This window comes from Wyeomyia smithii, chromosome 2 (assembly GCF_029784165.1).
Source record: "Wyeomyia smithii strain HCP4-BCI-WySm-NY-G18 chromosome 2, ASM2978416v1, whole genome shotgun sequence".
NCBI classification, from domain to species: domain Eukaryota; kingdom Metazoa; phylum Arthropoda; class Insecta; order Diptera; family Culicidae; genus Wyeomyia; species Wyeomyia smithii.
In genome coordinates, this window is record NC_073695.1 from 2,171,842 (window position 1) to 2,194,321 (window position 22,480).

A 22,480-nucleotide genomic window follows, 5' to 3' on the forward strand; every position below is an offset into this window, starting at 1 on the left:
GCAAAACCGATCCGTGAAGATCTCTGTATTGTTTAATGTAATGAATGATTTTTTTAAAAACATCAAGCCACCATTAACTTAATTGATAATTTTACAAAATAAAAGTCCAAAACAGTTGCCCCAAAAAGATTATAGCTTTTCAACCATTGCTGTGAATTTTGGTGCTCTAAGTGTATGCAGAAGTGCCCGCAGAATAATTGCTCACCGAGTTCGTCGCTTCTACGGAGGCTTATAGGAAACTCATTCAAGTCTCTGAAAAAGTTATCTCTACTAAGGGCGTCTTTTTTTTTTTAGATTGAGCACTAAGGCAAAACCTGTGTTTACCAGTTAATTGATAAGTGGTCGTTGCGGTGTTAACACATCGATTGATCAACAAATACCAGAATTTAATTTAAAAATAAAGGTAAGCGGTTCGTACTATTTAGTGAAAACATAGACCAATGTTACTAAAAGCGAAGAGTCAGACTATCTTTCTAGGATTAGTGGAAGGTAACAAAAATCGTTCATATATTATTGTCAAATTGCTCGAAATACGATTTCATAACAACATAGCATCATCACGTTTCAAAAATTTACGATTGGTTTTTGCTGCAAATATTTGCAGAAGAGAAAAACGTGCGCTTCTTGTTTCTCATCAAGGTACATTTCGGGGTCTTCATGTCGTCAAATAGTTACTTCAGATTCGCAGATAATTTTCCGGTAAGCTCAAATAATACAAGTTTCTCTGCAAAACTTTGTTTTTGTCCACTGATTCGGCTGCTGATGTTTGACCTTTAGAAGACTTTTGAATCGCCAATTCCCAGTGGTGGGCACAGCTAACCGAAAATTTAGCGACGCTAATCGCTAAGTCGCTAACCGGAAAATTTAGCTCGATAATCGCTAAACGCTAAACGCTAAGCCCACATTAGCGGAACTTTCGCTAATCGCTAATCGCTAACTTTTTAATATGTAAATAGTCATATCGCTACATTTATTTCTCGTGTTTTGTAAGATTTGGACCACTTTGATCTGTTTTGGTTAAACAAACGAAAACAATTACTTTTTAAAGCTATTTACAGTAATGGTTCACGACCACTATTCATATTCATATTTATGGGCGGAAAGAGATTTCGGATTAGAAAAAGGCTACTCGAATTCAACAACTAAAGAAACGCGTGTGTATTATTCAGACTTTTGCTACAAGATGGTGTCTTGAATTAAAGAGGAAATTGAAACTGTTTAGGTTGCCAGCAGTGTTAACAAGGTTTACATATGGAGGGATAAGACAGTCAAAAAAAAAAAAATGATACACTGAACATAAATTGCACTCTCATTACCCCTGCTCAATTGATGTAACATTTAATTTTTCTCGTAGTCGACGAAACTGTGCTGCAGGTAGCCCCTTGGTCATAATGTCCGCTTCCTGTTGCACCGTTGATACGTATCGCAATTCAATATGCCCCTGCTGAACCAAGTCGCAGACAAATTGATATTTAACATCAATGTGCTTAAGCCGACTTCTGGCCTTCGGCTCCTGAACGATTCTTATAGTACTCTGGTTATCCTCAAAGTATGGAATGGTGTCTATTTCGTATCCCAACTCCTTCATCAATCGTTTGAGCCACAATCCTTCGCAGACGGAAGCACACAAGGCAACCAGTTCCGCTTCAGTTGACGACAAAGATACTGATTGCTGCTTTTTGGTGCCCAAGACAGCCGTACACCCGAACACTTTCAGAATATATCCGGTTACTGAGCGTCGATCTACTACGTTGTTCGCCCAGTCGGCATCGCAAAAAACTGAAAGTACAGGTGCCTCGTCATCAGCTTCAAACTTTAGGCCAATATCCAACGACCCCTTCACATATCGTAATATGCGTTTCAAATGCGCCCAATGCTCATCCGTTGGACAGCTTTGAAATTGGCTGCAGTAGTTTACCGCCGCGAACAGATCCGGCCGAGTGGTAAGTGTTGCATACATTAGACAGCCTACCAACTCCCGGTACGACTTGGAGGTACGCTGTGAGTCTTCACCTTTCTGCAATCGGAGGCGGCACTCCATTGGAACAGATATCGGCTTACAGTCCGCCATGTTGAACCTTTCCAATAAGGTCTCCAAGTATCTGCGCTGGCTGATCCTCATGATTCGCCGATCGATATTTCTTCGGATTTTCATTCCAAGGAAATAAGATACCTCCTTCGAATCCGTCATTCTGAATTCCTTGGACAACCTGCTTTTAATGGCTTCGATCTGCTTCAAGTCATGGCCGATTATCAGTATGTCGTCAACATACAGAAGCAAAAATAGCTTCTTTCCTCCTTGGCTTCGGAAATAGAGACATGGATCGTTTTCGCTTCGCAGGAACCCGAGTTTGGTAATAGAGTTATCGAATCGATCATTCCAAACCTTCGAGGTCTGTTTAAGGCCATAGATCGACTTCTTCAAATGGCACACTAGTCCCTCTCCGACTTCAAAACCCTCTGGTTGCGACATAAAAATTTCCTCGGCAAGATCTCCGTTGAGGAAAGCTGATTGAACATCCATTTGGTGGATAATCATTCGTTCTTTGTTCGCCACAGCTAACAAGGTTCTCAGGGTATCTACTCTAGCAACTGGAGAATAAGTTTCAGTGTAATCGTAACCGTGACGTTGGCTGAAACCGCGTGCAACCAGACGCGCTTTGTACTTGTCTGGTTCACCATCGTTCCCGGGTTTAATCCTAAATACCCATTTGCAAGACACCTCATTTCGACCCACGGGAAGCTCCACCAAATCCCACGTGTTGTTTCTTCTCAATGAATCCAGTTCTGCCTGAATGGCCACTTGCCACTTCGGCCAGTCGGCCCTCTTCTTCAACTCTGCTACAGTGCTTGGCAAATTGTCGACGTATTCCATTACTCCAAAGGCAAACCCAGCGAACGTCATGTCGTAGTCCCGCTGCCACCCAGGAGGCTTCCTGGTCCGTGTTCCCGTCGTTGGTTCGGCACTAAGCTCACCGCTGGATTCTGCGGTAGCTTCTTCATCGGACATAGTATCATCACATGTATCAAAACCCTCTCCTTCGGTGCCACCGTCAAGATTCGATCCATTCTGATCGCTATCTTCGCTATGGACCTCTTCTTCGGGATTTATGTCTGCACACGATCCATTTGACACACGAATCATCGTTGTATTTGATCGTTTTGGCTTGCTTGATTCCATCTTGGCGTTTTCGTCTATGATAACATCGCGAACTGTGACGATTCGGTGCTCTTTGCCATTCCATACACGATAGCCGTTTGCTCCGTAGCCCAGGAAAATCCCTTTCCAGCTTTTCTCATCAAGCTTCTTGCGGATCTCCTTTGGAATATGACAATACGCCGGAGAGCCAAACACCTTTAGCTTCGAAACATCCGGACGTTTCGCATTCCATATCTCTGCAGGTGTTATGTTCATGTCAATCGCACACGTAGGGCTTCTGTTTGTTAAAAACGCCGCAGTTTCGTTTGCTTGCCCCCAGAATGACTTGTCTATACCGGAGTCGAACAGCATAGAACGGGCCTTCTCGACGAGCGTTCGATTCATCCTTTCGCATACCCCGTTTTGCTCGGGTGAGTATGGAACGGTGAATTCCATCTTGATTCCTTGCTGCCGACAGAATGAGCGCATCTCTTTGCCGACATACTCCCCACCGTTGTCTGAACGCAGGCGGGAAATGTTGCATCCAAACTTGGCTGTTGCTTGCGCCTCGTAGTCTCTGAAGCAGCTAGCCACTTCATCCTTCGATTTGAGCAAGTACACCACTGTGAATCTCGACCAATCGTCAATGAAGGTTACGAAGTATTTCTCCCCATTCCAGGTTACAGGCGACACTGGCCCGCAAACGTCGGAGTGTACGAGCTACATCACCCGACTGCTCGGTTGCACCCGAGTCTATGTACCACCGTATTTTGTGTCGTTCACCCAAACTCGTTTGCCCGTCAGTCAAGAAAATCACTCCTTCTTTTCGTTCACACGCGACGTGCGCAGACGATTTGGGGAACTGCTTCCCATCACTTTTATCTTTCTTCTGTGGGCAATCTGCCAGTTTATGCCCTTCCTTCTGACATCCATAGCACTTTAATGTTTTCTTCTTCTTTTTCACTTGCTTCTTGCCAGCACCCGAAAATGCGGCTGGTTCGCTGTTTGGACCACTTGAAATCGACACCGTGCTTCTTCTTTTTATTTCCTCATCAAGAAGCCTACTTTTCACGAAATCCATGGTGAGTTGTTCTTCGGGCTGTGACTCAATTGACGTCACCACTGTGTCGTATTCTGAACCCAACGAAAGTAGCAACCAGCACACCACGTCAATGTCATCCATCACACCACCCGCACCACGAAAAAGTCGAATCAAACGATCGAATTGCACAAAGTGATCTTGCAAACTGCCACCGGTATATCGAAGCCCGTGTAGCTGCCGGTTCAAATGCAACCGTTTTGCGACACTTTTACGTTCGAATATTTTCACTAATGAATCCCACATTTGTTTCGGTGTATCACGCCCTTGCAAATGTTCCAACTGATCATCATGGATCCGGGACACTATCATCGTTTTACACTTTTTATCTTTCTTCAGCCTCTCCTTTCGGGCTTTTTCGCGCTCTAGCTTCACGGCATTCGACAAACCATCCTCAATTTTCAACCCCGGCTCATCATCAATCTCGGTCTCCACACATTGCACCAGATCGTGCTCATCCAGCAGTGTGAGCATCCGAAACTTCCAGGCTGGGAAGTTGGCCCCATCGAACAGCGCGACGCGGTAGCACTCCTCTTTCTCACGTTCCCCCATTCCACGATTATTTCACGACACGACGACCGGAATCCACTTGATACAACCAGTACGCGTCCAGGATTCGTTCCTGGGCCCAAAACCTATGGGCGGAAAGAGATTTCGGATTAGAAAAAGGCTACTCGAATTCAACAACTAAAGAAACGCGTGTGTATTATTCAGACTTTTGCTACAAGATGGTGTCTTGAATTAAAGAGGAAATTGAAACTGTCATTTAGGTTGCCAGCAGTGTTAACAAGGTTTACATATGGAGGGATAAGACAGTCAAAAAAAAAAATGATACACTGAACATAAATTGCACTCTCATTAATATTCATATTTGATTTTGTAAAAACAAGAATAACAAAAGTTATTTAGCTTGCATTGAAAATAGATACTCTTAGGAATGTTTTCATGAAAATTCAATTATCATCTGAATCGAAAAAGTAGAACTAAAGTTGTCATAATTTCAAGCGCATTGCAATTTACCAAAGTTCTTGGTGTGCCGAAAATTCAATCTAGACCTTGTGCTTGTTCTTCAAAATGCTCCTGTGGCTTGTACGATAACTGGAACTCCATTCTAGGGTAAAAAAACTGACAAAAGTAACTTTCGCAGTAAAGTATGTTCATCTTTCGAAGCAATTTACGTACGCCACATTCACAGTTTTTCTTAATATTTCTATTGTCGCTTCTCTACAAAATTTAGCGAATTAGCGATTAGGGCTTCTAAGGCCAAAATTTCAGCGACGCTAACAGTTTCGCTAACCAGCTTAAAAATTAGCGAAATCGCTAAATCGCTAACTGAATTTTAGCGTCGCTAATTAGCGAATTAGCGAATTAGCGGTATGGTGCCCACCACTGCGTATTTACCGTTAAAATTGATCACTCCTTTAATAAATGCACGCGCAGGTGTGTCACAAATAAAGCACCGTATTCTTATTGAAACCCGATGACCACCAATTTCCAGGCCATTCTCCAGTAATTGTATCAACTCTTCTACAAACGGATTCAAATACTCTGTTACGTCTTTAGGTTTACAAGTTCCAAAATAAATCCCGATGATACCTGGTTTTATATCAGAAAATTCCTGAATATTAAACAATATCGGCCAGAAATTTTTCGTTGAACTTTTGTATATTGGTACACCATCAATATTAATGTTGATAGAAACTGTCAATGCAAAATTCAAGGCCTTGATGCCAATATGAACAGCCATCTTCTATTTGTTTTATATCTATGACGCGGGGAGTTGCCATTAAAGTACGCGGATCCTTTGGAAGTTTAAAATGTAGGCTATCGTTCAAATTCATATTGAGGGATTGTAAAGCGGACTGAGATATATGAAAACTCACAGCCCAGTTTCTGATTGATCCGATTATATCAGAGCTCGTTTCTAAAACCGTAATAAAGAGATCAGTAATAGATACACTATAATGTTAAGTATTTCTTACCTTTTTGCTCTGCAATGTTGATGTCAGAGCTGGTTGGAATCATATTTTTATTCACTGCTACCGGATATTCCATAGCGATTGTGATTTGTTCCGAATATGCATTTTGCTTCAATGAAGTTGCATTTTGCGATGCAATAAAAGTATCGTCAGAAAGCGAACAAGTTCCCTGATTTTTGGAACGCTTATAACATTCAGTATATTTTTTTCGGAGACGACTGTATGTTCCACTCTTTTTCATTCTTTGTAATTGTTTTTTTCACAAAATCTATTCATTTTTATTGAGTATTATTTGTGTATACAACAGCGGTAAAATTCGATTTTTTTTGACACTACTGATTGTAAATGTTTAATTGAGATTACGTTTAGCACCTTATTCGATTAGGTATCCCAACTTTAACGATTTATTGGATGAAGCAATTGAAATCATATATCGATCATGACTCTGCAATATATACGAACTAACCCGACTGATTACGACTTTTTGAAAAGATTTATACGATGCTTTAAGCTGAGTCGTTTATGAATCATGACTTGTTATTAAATACGGTTTAAATTCATTCAACATAGCCTGATTTTTGTTGCCAGAATATACGAATCTGATTAGGAGTATATTGATTTACGACTAAGTCTATGCTTCTATATACGACATCTGGTTGGCTGGGAAAGTGGTCCAAATCTTACAAAACACGAGAAATAAATGTAGCGCTATGACTATTTACATATTAAAAAGTTAGCGATTAGCGAAAGTTCCGCTAATGTGGGTTTAGCGTTTAGCGTTTAGCGATTATCGAGCTAAATTTTCCGGTTAGCGACTTAGCAATTAGCGTCGCTAAATTTTCGGTTAGCGGTGCCCACCACTGTAAATACGGTTGTATCAAATGTACAACTAAAGGCACATACTCTCACATATCGCGAACCATGGTGTTTCCTGATATCAATGCTCCCAAACGAACAGATGCGTCGTTTAGAGCGAACGAATACTCTAATCATCAACGTTGCAGCTCGCCACTTATTAGGCTGCCAATTGACATGATCGAGGACATCATTGTTGCTGATTCGTTGCCCTTGCTTGAGTCGGGAGTCATGAAGAAACTGCTCAATGGATGGCGCACTGGCTGTTTATCGATAAACGCAAAATGGAGCACTTTTCAAAAGAAACAAATTTCAAATCTGTTAGTTTGTGTGCGATTTCCCATGGAAATTCATCGACGAATGAGATCTTTGGATTTTGTTTAGCTGTGGAAAGGCTTGGAATATCGAAATTTTTTGAATTATGCTGGTATAGTTGTACTCAAGGATTATTTACCTGACAAATACTTTACTCACTTTATTATTCTTTTGTGTGCCGTTCGTATTTGCTCTGTTAGTAAATATTCTTACTTATTAGAAATTGCTCGATCGCTGTTCAACGACTTTTTGATTCAATTTAAATCATTATACGGGGTTGAGTTCATGACAAGTAACATACATATTTTATGCCATGTAGTAGACGAGGTGACAAGATTTGGTCCTCTGTCAACACTTTCAGCATATCCTTTCGAAAATTGCTTGCATTCTTTAAAAAAAACTATCCAAACAGGTCCTAATCCATTAGCTCAGGTTGCAAACCGCATAACAGAAAAATTGCAAACTTATCAATCAATCTGCACCTTTCAACAGCATATGTCACCAACGTTTATTTCTACACGACAAAAGTTTGTAGATGAGAAAATGACAAATGAACAAAAATTGGTTTTACCACAACTTACACTATGCGCTAAATTCAAAGATAAGTGGATTTTAACCAATGACCACGAAATAATGGCATTTTTTAAATAAATTAAAACTGAAACAGGTTACTTTGTTGAAGGACAACTTATATCATCAAGAAGTAACTATTTCGATGAACCATTTAATTCATCGCACCTAGATGTGTACATAGCAAAACTCTCATTTTCTGAGAAACGAATAATTAATATCAACTGCATTTTTAGCAAGTTAGTTGCAATCCCTAAACCTGAAGGTGTCGTATTTATACCACTTATACATACAATTGTTTGAATATTATCTAATTTAAGTTATCTTTGGTTAATGTTTCGGATATTTGTCGAAGGAAAATAAAAAAGTTATCTTAGGTTAAGTTATAAAATTCAAACGTTTTTTTCTCTTCAAACAAATCAAGGAACTTAGTAGTTCGAAAACAACTAATTATGAACAGCACTAAACAAAATAAGTTCAACTCATACCATACTCCTCCACAGGTTCGACATCAGCATTAGCAGCTTCTATATCCATTTTATCATCATGAGAATTGTGTTCTTCATTACTGTCGGCTTCGTTTAACTCAAGAGGATTTCCGCATTTGATCTTGCCAATAGCCTCATGTTTAGGAAACTTCTTTGTTATTATCGTTTTCCGTGTAGGACGGCAAGCAGACTTACGTAACTTCTTGTTTATGCTTCGAGATTTACTGTACCTGAATAAACGGTTTCTACAGAAACTCTCCAATTTCTGTGCATGGTATGTTGGATCACCAATGCATACTAATCTCACCAACAGCTGCAAAATATTACCGAATTCCCGGAATCCTCGTTTTGATTTTTTACCTCTGCTGATACCGGTCCAGGTAAAACGAGTCCAAAACTCTCTTGTGAACAAGCAATCGACGATCGTGTAGCAAGCATTGTCCCCATTTCCGTTGTATGATTTTGGTGGAATAATCCGTGTGAAATATACTAGCTATATAAAAACTTAATTAGTAATAATATGTGAAGGTATCAATTGCAAATATTACATATTTCTCGCAGAGATCTTCGTTTCCCAACTTTACATTCCACTCGTGCAATTGAATTTCATCATCAATGGACAGGTGGTTTTCAACAGGGTCGTCATCTACTTCCAGAGTAGTCTTGTTAGAAGATTTAATGTTCATTTGCATCAGAGCAGTCAGTTTGGAGAAATGATCATCAAAGCACCTTTCCACCACAGATTCCACCGTAGTTTGAATAAATTGTTGCAAATCTTTTTTAAACTCTTCATAGTTGTTAGCTTCGTTGTTCGCTGTCAAATTAAATTTATTAGTTTCTCTTAAACTGATTTATTTTTTTAGCAAGAAACATGAAAACAGTCATCCACCCATGGGACGCAAAAAAAGACTACTTTCAAAAATTGTGACATAACTTGTACGTCGAACAACATGGGTTTCATTCTCACCAGTGATAATTTGAGTATCCGTAGTTTGTTGATCTGTCCTAGCATCCGATACAAAGTACCTAATAATCTTCTCCTGTGCAATATATTGATTCTTTGTTTTGATGAAGAGTAGGCAATGTTTCTGAAACATAAATAATAATAATTTTGTTTTTTTTTTCGTTGCAAATATTTTATCTATTCAATAGAAGAAACGGAAAATATTTTTAAGTCCAATAGTTTTGTATACTCACCAATAATCAGTGTATTTGCTGGTTCTACATTTATAATTTGTGGTTCCGGAGGTGGCATCTGCAATATCATTGAACTAGCAAAAGGTGTTGATGGAATCGGTTGCTGAATCTCCACCGACTGCGTGTGCTGTATTTCCTCACTCTGCTGCTGCGTACGAAGTGGCATTTCATTATGCATTACTTCTGAAGTATCCTGAGAATTTCTGTCAAAATATTCCATCGATGTTGGACCAGGAAGCTCTTGACCTTTATTCGGTATTTTCTGAATTGCCTTTTTGAAATCAAAATAAGTATAATTTTTTTATATGAGACTAACCAGCAAGCATGGTATTATAATTCTTGTTTTTTGGAAAAATTGATTTTTTCGGTGGCTTGAGTTTTTCCATCTTTCCCTCAACATCCGACACTTCTTTTTTGGTTAGCTCATCTGCAATTTTTTCCGCCGCTAGAAAATTTCTAACTTTTCTGGAAATAATGACCGGAATACGTTTGGTGGCACCGTGAAATTCAGTTCCAGTTGCCCGTAACGCCTCAATTTTCTCGTCAATTTTCGGCCACATCAAGTTTCCACTCTTTATCCACGACACCGGTACCGCTAGCACTTGAAACTTGTTATTCTCGAAAAACTGTACGACCGCAAACATTTTTTAAACGATTTGCTACCAATTGAACCGGGAATTATTTTTGAATAGGCGACCTGTTTTGTTTTAGTTTGACGTTTCTCATTACAGTGATGCCAATAATAATAGATGGATGAAACCGTTCGGTTTTTACATATTTTTTTAAACAATAATAAAATATTTTAGTTTGCTCTTTTCTAGTATAATCATTATATTTGTAGCAATTATTATATAAATGAAATAATCTTTCAACACTGGTGATTGGCTGGTGAAGCAACATTACTAAAATCGTATAGCTAGCTGAAGAAAATCGCCTTATCGTAGAAAGTCGAAACAATCGGATATAACATCAGAGAGTCAGTGCAAATGTTAGAACTAAAACATTATGATTCCTATTCTTTGTTACGTATGCATTCTTATACGACTTTGGTGACGCATGTTGTATATATATGAGTATTAACTTTTTACCAAGAGAGCAGAGTATATTGTAAATGCTGATGCTTCGTTCCATGTGGAAGGCAAAATATGTCCAGCTCAATCAGAGTTGAAGTGGTGTAGTACACTACACCAGTACTTTCTAACATAATCATCGAGAGTTCGAATCTAAGTGGAAAGGTTAAAAACTGGGCAAGAGATTTCAAAATTGTGCAAATGATGGGTGATATTATTAAAACAATTTAAACTTTCGAGAGTAGTAAGTAAGTAAAAATATAATGTTTAGGTTATATAAGTGGGTTAATTATTATTATACATTTCCTTTTTCATTATTTAAACCAGAAGTCGTATATTGTACCATGAGATCGTTATAAAATCTATCTGTGTTATCGTATATTTGCAATAATAAATTCATAGAAATCAACTTTTATACTATTTTGATTACATAACAGGATGAAAGAAATCGTCGGAATCAATATTGGTAAACGTATATGGCCTCCAAATTAGTGCGTATATAGCTATTCAGTGCAATATATACGGGTTGTTTGAAGGAATAAAATAACGTATAATTCATTGGCAACTAAAATATAGCAACAAAAATGTTGGCTGGGTTGATCTGTTTTGGTTAAACAAACGAAAACAATTACTTTTTAAAGCTATTTACAGTAAGAGGTTCACGACCACTATTCAAATTCATATTCATATTTGATTTTGTAAAAACAAGAATAACAAAAGTTATTTAGCTTGCATTGAAAAAAGATACTCTTAGGAATGTTTTCATGGAAATTCAATTATTATCTAAATCGAAAAAGTAGAACTAAATTTGTCATAATTTCAAGCGCATTGCAATTTACCAAAGTTCTTGGTGTGCCGAAAATTCAATCTAGACCTTGTGCTTGTTCTTCAAAATGCTCCTGTGGCTTGTACGATAACTGGAACTCCATTCTAGGGTAAAAAAACTGACAAAAGTAAAATGTAAAAATTTGACCTCTAATTGGTCATTTAATGCTGACTTTCCCAAGCACGGTCGACAGAACTATAGACCTAGTAAATCAGTAATATACTTTTTGGCCTGTTTCAGCGTAAACTGGTTATATTAGTTCTAGACAGGACTACAACAGTCCTTACTTAGCAGCAACAGCAGAGGCAGCGGATAGCATCAGCAGCAGCAGTTACAGCGGGTATCAGCATCGTTAGTGGCAGTGCCAGCCAATGCAGCGGCGCTTCTTTTAGTAAAAAGCTGCCTTTTTGCAATAGCGAGCAGAATCAGTAGTATCAGCCGGCACCTCCTCCAATGAAAAGTTGCCTCATTTTGTCCAGAAAAATGCTTTATTCCCGCTGTCAGGGATAGCAAAGAGATACGATCAGCATTATATCCGATATTAAATATAACAACAACAATAACAATTTGTCCTTTTGAGGACGAATCAAACACCTATTTGAAGAGTTAATATCTTCGGGTACCAGTAGCAGTAGTAGCTTTTTCCTTAGGCTGATGCTATACAGAAAGCGAATAGAAGCGTTAACGCGGTGAATAGTTAGGGATGTGTTTTGACCCGCACATTTTTCATTGTTGATATAATTCCCCGCATATAATTTCTCACTTTACAACCACATAATGGATCACGTATCGCACCGCAATGCCTTCTGTATAACATCGGCCTTAGTAAAAAACTGCTTTTTTTATTCTCGTTAATTTGCCGTCGGTCTAGTTCTAGTTGTGCTAACCACCGACGCCCGGGGAGGCAACTTCACTCAGGACCCTAACTTACGACCCATTGATAAACATACCGGCGCCAACAGTTTGACTTTCTCATGCGATGGGAGGCGTGGTTCCAGAGATTTTGCGCCTCGAAAAATCTCCCGGTGTCGGCTAGTCTAGTCCAATATATAGACCAGTTGGGTTGGTTGTGAGCGGATAACGTCACCCCACAACCATCGACATCTCTATCGGCGTTGGGACACAATAGATCTACGATTCTGGTCGCAGTGAGGAACCCCATACAGAAAAAAAAAATCGGCGTTGGAATTCGAATCCAGACCACTAGCGTGGTTCGCGGAGATGTTACCAGCTATGCTAGCACCCTCCCCCCCCCGCCAAAAGTTGCCGATAGCGGCGGCATCAGTGGTAGGTGCATTGGATAACACATCCTCCAGTGAAAAGCTCGCCCGGAAAAACTATTTTGAGGGCATATCACCAACACCCAAAACCGAAGAATGGCCTGTGAAAGTAATTTCAGAAAATTTTAACCAATTGTTGTGAAAAAATGAACAAAAATGGCCGATTTTTCATGGGTTTACCTTTTATCGCACTGGCGAAACTACTCATGCATCATCAATCATAGTAACCCATGAGTTAGCAAAAAAAATTGAAAGCTCTATCAGTCAAACTCTAACTGTGATGGCGAAGCAAGTGAGGCTATTTTGTTCAGAAGCGCGCGCGCTCAAAGAACAGTACCCCGCCGCGTCAAAAACGGACATCGTGCCGCACTTTTTGGACGCCGGGTATGCCCGTTCCGGCATCTACAACATCTTGACACTATTGGACAACAATCAAAGCATCGAAAGAAAGCCCGGTTCCGGACGGCCAACGACCCTGAGCGACAAGTTTCAAAGGATGCTGAAGCGGAAGACCAAGGGAAAAGTGGCTACATCGCTGCGTGCACTTGGCCGAGAGGTTGGTGCATGCGGTGAAACAGTGAAAAAATATCTGGAGAATATGCACATACATGTCAGGAAGCGACAGTCCCGTCTACTGGTCTCGGAGCTGCAGGCAATGACGCAGCGACAGCGGTTGAATAAAATGGTCAAATCGATTTTTTCAGCGAAACGCGACGTGGCAGTGGTGATGGACGACAAGACTTATCTCACCCTGGATGGCATCGACTTGCAGGGTACTTCGTACTTCACTTCTCATACGAAGGAAGTGAGCACCGAGGTGAAGTTTATTTCACAGACCAAGTTCTCCGAGAAAGTGCGGCTGTGGCTGACAATCAGCGAGAAAGGGATGTCAAAGTTGTTCTTCTTTCGCTCCGGGCGGGCCGTGAACGGGGAAATTAATAGTACGAAGTGCCTGCCAGAAGTTGCTTCGTTCATCAAAAAGTACGATAAGGGCGAAGACACGGTGTTCTGGCCAGATTTGGCGTCGGCCCACTATTCGAAGCGGTCGTTGGAGGAGATGGAGTGGCTGAATATCGATGTGGTACCAAAGTACCGAAGCTACCGCTAAACGTCCCCCAGCTGCGTCCCATCGAGAATTTCTGGGCAAACTTGAAGCGCAAGATCTATCCCAATAATTTGGTCGTGAAAACGGAGGAGGAATTAATAAATGCCTACACGCATGTTTTCGTCCGCCATGGCGAATGTTCCGGTTAACTGCCGGAAGGCCCCACGCAAGGACGTACAATTTTTTTGCAAATAAGATAATATAATTACCATTAATGGGAAATTTATCCAACTCAATTATCTGTCTCAGTTTTTTTTCATCACCATCTGAAAAAAGTCCATTTTTCACCGCAAACGTTACTTACAAAATTTCTCAGTTTTGGAACATATCCCCGGAAACCGAATTCCCGAGAGAGGGAGAATTTCTTCAGGACACCACTATCACTCATTTGAAAGTAGATAATTTACTTAATCTTTTGGCATTAAAACTATCGTAATCGGATTAAAATTACAAAAGATGCGAGAATGGGCTCCTAAGGTAAAACGCACCAGTTAACGAAGGCAGAGTAGTGGTACCTGGGGTAGTAAGCACCGTTGAGGCAAGCTGCACCCCCTCCGATTTAAAACGGAGAAACATTTTAAAAACTAAATAATAATTCTGTTATTTGAATCTATGTTTTCTTAGTCGGTAGCACTACAATCTCAGAAAATGGAAATAAATACAAAAGAAGTTTTCGTTTCGTCGAAGTCCTATCGACGGTTATGGACCGTTGAACAGCTACGATCGGTGCTAGAGGGAATCAAAAACGGTGTATGCAAAAACCATGCCGCTCGAGTGTGCGGAATGACAATTATTAGATGACAAAATGAGCTGTACTGCCCCAATAATGTGGGACATTCTGCCCCGTGAACGTGGTGCATTTTACCTCATTTACATGGTGCTTCTTACGTCTTTGTCGCGGAGCATTTTACTCCAGCAAGGGTGCATTTTGCTTCGATTGACGACTTTTATATATTATTACAGTCATCTAAAAAAAATGTGTGTTATGCATTTTCTATAATGTTTTAGTTTTAGCAGATGCGAGTTTGAATGAATAAATAAGAGTTTTTATGTTTTGATCAGTATTTATTTGGTTCTATCTCTCAACTTTAACAAGAATATATTCTGCTTTCGTTGACTGGTGCGTTTTACCCCTGGAGACTCTATATTCTATCACTACACGATTCTTATTCAAGAATCCTAGTCCCATTTACAGGACATTCTTGGGGATTTTGAAGTAGAATACTTCTCTCAGGAAGTTCGGCTACATAGGGAGGTGAAATGAAAATCTAAAATTGAAAAAAGTGAGAAATATGTCCAATTTCAAATGCTAATAAATCGGTTAGTTTTCGATGGATTTCCTTCGTTTTTGCAGCAATCGATTAGAAAATCTTCTAAGATTCCTACCAAATGCATGAAATTGTAATTTTATTATTTGAACTATTGTACTATTGAAAATTCTTAAGCCTTGTCAAAACACAAAATTCGACCTCTGATTGGTCGTTATTCGATTGCTTTCCCAAGCACGGTCGGCAGATTTATGGACCTAGTAAATTGGAAATTCATCATTCGGCCTATATAAGAGCTTCATTAGATAATAAACAGACATTTCATCGGATATTAAATTGAACAACTGAAATTTGAAGAACACAAATGAATATTTGTAGAGTTATTATTTTCTCGTTTTGCGCTATAATACAGTGTTTGGCTACGGTTATGCAGAACGCAAATAACGGCGCGATGCGATTCGGCAAGACGAAATGTGTTGAATTGTATAGCTTTATTTCGCCTTAAAAAGAGCTATACATTTCACCACAGTAAGGCGAATCGCATCGAGCCGTCATTCGCGTTCTGCATAACCGTAGCCTTTGTTCCGTTCCCGTTTAATGATGTCGTATTAAATGTGCATATTACAATTCGGCAGCACTTCAGCTTCACATTTGCACAAAATTTAAAAATATTCAACGAACTTCATTCAAAATATCAAACAAAAAGAAATTACAATACTGCCAATGAACTGTCAACGTTTATTTACTAGAAAAAATGACTGACACGCAAACAGCCGGGTTATCTCTTTTGTAAAAGTATTCTACTTCAACCTTGCGGTCGTGGCTTTGCATACAACCTTCCTGTGATTTTTTTTTCTTATCGAGGACGCTCACGATTCCAATAATGTGAGGCATCCTAGAGATTCTATGCGAATCATATGTGTTCGTCCGGGAACCTTTTATATGGATATGGATATGGATGGCAACCAATCTCCTGGCCGTTTCTAGTTTACAGTGTGTAAACGGCTTTCACTATGTTGTCCGTGCGCCTTAATCCCCACTGTTGGGGTAGCACAGAGATTACATCCGATATTAAATTAAACAGCAATTAAGGGAAACAAATAAATTATTGAAGATTTCATATTTTCTCGTTTCGCGCTGAATTTAATTTTTTTTTTAAATAATCTGCATGCAGTCTGACTGTTGGAATTTGTTTGCGGATGCTGTCTAGGGTAACATATTTTGTTAATATATCGAGAATTACCTGAATGTGCTTGACTACAGCCACTCCTATTGGTAATGGACCCCAAAGATCCAGTGAGAGTATTTGATTTTCCTTTTTTGACAATATATTGCGGCATGTTCCTGCCAGTTTGAAGTTCCTGTTCTTCGCTAACTGGCAGACCAGAAAACTTTTCATAATCCTTTAGCAAGCATTCCACACACTTCTCCAATAGACTGACCATTTTGCAGTCATATACGATTTAAACACGCCAACTCCTCGTCCAAATAACTTAGCGCCAAATCTATTAACGCTTTTGGTACCCGTGTTCTACATACAGCGTCCCCCTTGAATTCGACAGGAAAAACTCTAGAAGTCTAACCACTTCTTTTTACATACTTGCCTTCAACATATATTTCTTTATTCTGGTCTCGAAGTTCACGGATCTTTCCGAACTACTGCCTTTTCGTCCGGTGTCTTGCTACGGCGTAATGGTGCCACATTGAATTAAATTGTTTTCTGTACCCTTATAGTGTTCAATTTCGTAGTCGTATTGCTGTAGGAACAACACCCAACGGATTTAACGGCTGTTGAGGAACCCTTGAGATTCGTGGTCGGTGGTGATAGTGACATGTCTACCGAGCGTAGACGGCGGCACAAATCTGGAACGTTACGCGACATTCCCCGACCCGTGAGCCACTTCCGTTTCCGGAGTCACTACACCCGTATCCTCTTTGCCGGTGACGTCCAGTACCGCCAGCTTTACCGCGGGTCGAGCAAGCACTCCTCTAGCTGTCTGCACTGTGGCACGTCTAACTTGCCCGGATTTGTCTGGAAACGTCTCCAGTACACGCCCTCGTTCCCATCGGTTTCTCGCCTGTTCGTCGATGATCACGACTAGATCACCTGGTTTCAACGGCTTCACTGGTTCGAACCACTTCGTTCGCCTCGTCAACATCGGGAGATATTCCCGCACCCATCTGCGCCAGAAATCGTCGATGATATGCTGCGCTAGTTTCCAGCTGTCTCGCAGAATGTTTCCCTGAACAGGTTCCGTTATCGGTTGCTTAAACCCAGTCCGTCCGTATAGAAGGAAGTGGTTTGGTGTGAGCGCTTCGTCGTCTTCTGCCTCCAAAGAAACATAAGTCAGCGGTCGTGAGTTGACAATTGCTTCGGCCTCCAGCATGATGGTCTCCAACACCTCGTCGCTAGGGTGACGTGTGCTATCCGACACAGCTTTCATCGCTACCTTCACCGACTTCACCATGCGTTCCCATGGTCCTCCCATATGCGGAGCCGCAGGAACGTTAAAATGCCACTGAGTATTTGCATTGGTAAATGTGGCGGCGCAGTCTTGAACAATGGCGATTGGCTCCCACAAAATTTGTTCCGTTGTCCGAAAATACCTCCTGTGGAGCTCCCCGCCTGGCTACAAATCTTCTGAATGCCATCACGCAAGATGCAGACGAAAGACTGTGGACCAGCTCCAGATGGACTGCTCGCACCGTGAGGCATGTAAACAAACAAATCCACCGTTTTGCGACGCATCGTCCAACTCTTACTTCGAGGGGTCCCATGTAATCTACACCGGCGAATGTGAATGGCCGAATGAATGGGGTTAGGCGTACTCTCGGCAGAGGTCCCATCAATGGTGGCCGGGGAGTTGATTTCTTCACCTTGCAGTACTGACAACTTCGACTTACTTTTTTCACGAACACCCGAAGCTTCGGGATGTAAAACTCTTGTCGCAGCCCGTTACAAACAGTTTCTCCGTTAGCATGCAAGAACCGGCGATGAACCGACTGTACCAGTAGGAAGGTAATGCGATGATCTCTCGGCAGCACTACGGGATACTTTGTTGCGTAGGGAATGTGCGGTGCGCTTCCAATCCGACTTCCAACGCGTACGACTCCGTGTTCGTCAATAAACGGAACTAGGGGGTACAGTGGGCTACTTCTGCCCACGCTGCAACCATGGTTTAGCGCGTGAACCTCCTCCACATAAGCCGGACTCTGTGCTTGGCGCCAAAGTGTTCCCATCGCCTTCACGATATCTTCCTGATCCAGGACATGCCCGGCGACTTTTTCTCCCTAGAGTTCGCTTCCAGATCCTGACTGCCCGGTGAACATAAGCCATCGCTCTAAGCAAACGATCCCAATTGGAAAAGCGCTCGACGCGAATTACTACCTCGGCCGCTTGATGTACGCCTACTAAACGTAGTTCTTCGCATGCTACATCCGCTTCATCCTCCACTACTGACTGCCCAGGCCACTGCTCTTTTGGGTTTCGTAGAAACGGTGGTCCCTGGTACCAACGGTTTTCTGGGTCAAATGAGGGTCCCGAGTTCCACTTTGTGGCGTCGTCCGCAACATTGAGCTTCGATGGTACATAGCGCCATTCGTCCACGCTGGTGAGCGAAAGAATTTCTCCAACCCGGAAAGAAACGAATTGGTGATATCGACGACTGTCTGAGCGGAGCCATGCGAGCACTGTAGCTGAATCCGTCCACAGGAAGTGTCTTCGAATGTTGAGGGTAAGTGCCGTACGAATTTTCTGCAAAAAGCGTGATCCCATCATGGCAGCCTCAAGCTCCAAGCGGGGGATTGAGAGCGCCCGAAGTGGCGCAACTTTTGTCTTTGCTGCAACCAGCGAACACCAGCCGCCTCCGCTATACGACATCCTCAGATAGGCCACACAAGCACAGGACGCTACGCTCGCGTCCGTAAACACATGTAGTTCTATTTCGTCGATTTCCTCCGGCAAAAGATGACCAAGAAAGCATCGGGGAGCCCTCACCTCGCTGATCGTCAGGTACACCTCGATCCACCTACTCCACAGGTTGTGCAAAGACTCTGATATGGGCTCGTCCCAGTTAGTACCCGTTCGCCAGATTTCTTGCATTATTATTTTCCCTTGCACTACAAAGTGCGCTACGAATCCCAGCGGATCATATAATTTCATAACTGTGCGTAAAACATGGCGCTTCGTTGGAAACATTCCGCCTTCTAAAATTCCTTCCAGCCCTGTTCGGTCGAAAGTGAAGTGATCCGCCCTGGGAACCCATACCACGCCCAAGACTCGCTCGTAGACCCGTTCCTTCTCTAAATTGAGTGACTTGCTGTCAGACGTACCAGTCTCCCCGAGTAGATCGAGCACCTCCTGTGAGCTGGATAGAATTTTTCCGAACTCGAATCCACCGGCTGCGTGTATAAGCTGCACTTGCCGGATGAGCTGTACGGCTTCCTCCACAGAATTGACACTGCTGAGAAAGTCATCGACGTAGTGGTTCCTAATAATCGCATCTACCGCTTTGGGGTAAAGTTCTGCGTAATCAAGTGTGTTTTTGTTCTTTATGAACTGTGCTGTGCAGGGAGAACTAGTTGCCCCAAACATGGCGACGTTAATAACAAAAATTTGCACTTCATCTTCCGCACTGGCGCGCCATAGAAAACATTGGGACCACTTATCCTCCTCACGAATCAGAATCCTCAAGAACATTTCTCGGATATCTAAGCACACTGCGATCTTGCCTTCCCTAAACCGCAGCAATACCTCCACAAGCGAAACCAGTAGATCCGGACCCTTTAGCAGCATGTCGTTGAATGAGACACCATTAGCCTTGGCAGCAGCATCCCACACCATCCGAATTTTGTTTGGCTTCCTGGGATTCGTTACCACTCCTAAGGGCAAGTACCACACACGCTCGGGGTTCACTTGCTTAAGTTCCTCCGGTGACACCTTACGGACGTACTGCTTCTTCTCGTAGCTCTCTATCTGCTCATTCACTTTCCTGCGAAGCTCAGGATCTTTAGCCAACCGTTTTCCAGACCTTTCAACCTGCTTACCGCCATCGGAAAACTATCCGGAAATTTTACGTTATCTATACGCCATAAAAATCCCGCTTCCATACGGGCTTCTTTCCGCACCGTGGTTGCTTCCAGAATACTGCGTGCCCGCTTGTCTTCCTCGGCTTCAATCTGTTTTGTCACTACGGCATCTTCAACGGCGAAAAACTTTCGCATCGAGTCATACAAGTCGCTATTGCTCATACTAACTCGAGCATGCAGGTGAAGCTGTTCCATGGACCCTCTGTCCCCGGAATTTCTCTCATACACGCACCACCCCAACCTAGTTTTAGTGGCCACCGGTTCGCTGCAGCTGCCCTCGCGAATTTTCAAACTAGTGAGCAGCTTCACGTGCTCAAGACCGATAATCATGCCTGGTTTGGCATTGGTATAACTAGCAACGGGAAGTCCTTGCAGATGCGGAAAGGTACTCGACAGTTCTTTGTAATTCAGCGTTTGACTGGGAAGCCCCAGCTCCCGTACGGTCCGTACGTTGCCCAGCTGGAATAGTTTCTGCTTACCAACCCCGGATATCTTCACGCTCAACCGCTTGGAGGTCTTCTCTTGTCTGCTGATCTTCCCAGTCCAACTCAACCATAAGTTGTCAGGTTCACCTTCGATACCCAACTGTGTCGCGATCTGTTCTTCAAGCAACGTTGATGACGATCCATCATCTAGAAATGCGAAAGTTTCGACTTGCTTCCCGTCTCCATACAGCGTAACTGGGAGATACCGGAACAACGAATATGATTTTGTGTGGTGATGATTATGGTGAACGGTTTTAGCGGATCTTGCGCCATCTACCGCTTCATTCCGACTACTGTGCAACAACATATTATGACGAACTCGGCATCCATCTACTCCACATTCCTTCTTCGAACGGCATAGCCATTTTCTATGCGGTATTAGACACAACCGGCATAAATTCTTTTGTCGTATTGCCTTCCAACGACCACCAATGTCCAACGATTTGAAACTGACGCAGTTCAGAATCTGATGACTATTTTGCTCGCAAAACGAACAAGGCTTAGATGAGATCTCCCCAACTGTGTTTTCCTTCGTTGATGTGGGCAGCTCGTTCGCGTGAGTGAACAACTTCTCCTTTGGCTTAAACTTTTCCGCCTTATGCTGCTTGCTGTAATTTTGCGCAGACTCTACTCCGACACTCAGCTCCGACGCCAAATTTACTAAGCCCGACATAAAGGTATTAAACGTCGCAAGGTTAACGTGCAGGTGTGCCTGCTTGAACGCTCCCCACTGCAATTTCAGCGAGGCAGGTAATTTATCGATCAGCTCCTGGAGCAGCATCGGGTTCGAGAAGTGCGCCTGTTGATCAGTCAATATAATATGATCGACGAGGTTTTGAATCACCAATCCGTAAGCCACAATAGTGCTTAAGTTATCCGCCTTTGGTGGAGGAATGCTTCTCACTTTGGTTAGTAGAGAACTGATTAATATCTCTGGCCTTCCGTACAACTTTTGTAAAGTTTCCATTACGTATGGCACAGACGCGGGTAGCAACAGGCGACTTCTAACTGCCTCCAAGGCGGAACCTCCTAAGCTACGCTGCAGTCTGGCCAGATTCTCTGCTTCCGTATATCCACAGACTTCAGTCGTGTTCTTGAAGGAACTATAAAAAATAGGCCATTGTTCGGGCTCTCCGACGAACTTCGGTAAGTCTCGGGGCATTACTTGCCGAGCTGCCAGTTGCGCATTGGTCGGTCCTGACAATGCGACTGAAGGGTTAACTCTATTTCCTTCGATTGGTCCCGGATGGGTTTGAATTCCCGGAAAAACATTACCCGACGTTGGTCCCAACGGACCAACTAAATGGTTAATCCCAGCCGCATCGACCACCATGGATGTCGGTACTACAGATGGTCCAGTATACGGAAATAATACTGGATAACCGGGGAAGGCGTTTGGGTAGCTTTGAATTCCCGGAAACAGACTTGAGGAGATAGTGGTTGAAGGCAACTGTGGAGGACCATTAGAAGCTATTGAATACTGCATTGGGTTAATCGGTGGTAAGACAGGGCAATTTCCGTGCGCCGCCGGTGCTGGGTGAGAAGTAATCAAACCGGTTATACTTGAGCCTATTGCGTTCGCTCCTGAATTTGAATAAAACGGCACCGGATGTTGAATTCCCGTCACCGTTGGTCTAGGCAATATTTTGCGTTGGTAACGGAAGCCGCATCCCCGGGTAAATTATCGTTAAAGTCTGACATTTCGAGAGCGGGCCT

The 22,480-nt window shown here is 42.2% G+C and overlaps 1 protein-coding gene across 1 annotated transcript; it reads right to left on the reverse strand.

Annotated features, from left to right (window-relative positions):
• Positions 1–18,436: 18,436 nt before the first annotated feature.
• On the reverse strand, positions 18,437–22,250 carry LOC129725072 (uncharacterized). Its single transcript, XM_055680476.1, has 3 exons — positions 20,319–22,250; positions 18,580–20,250; positions 18,437–18,532 (listed from the first exon to the last, which is right to left on the reverse strand). The coding sequence occupies exons 1-3, from the start codon at positions 22,248–22,250 to the stop codon at positions 18,437–18,439; spliced, it is 3,699 nt and encodes a 1,232-aa protein (XP_055536451.1).
• Between the last annotated feature and the right edge of the window lie 230 nt (positions 22,251–22,480).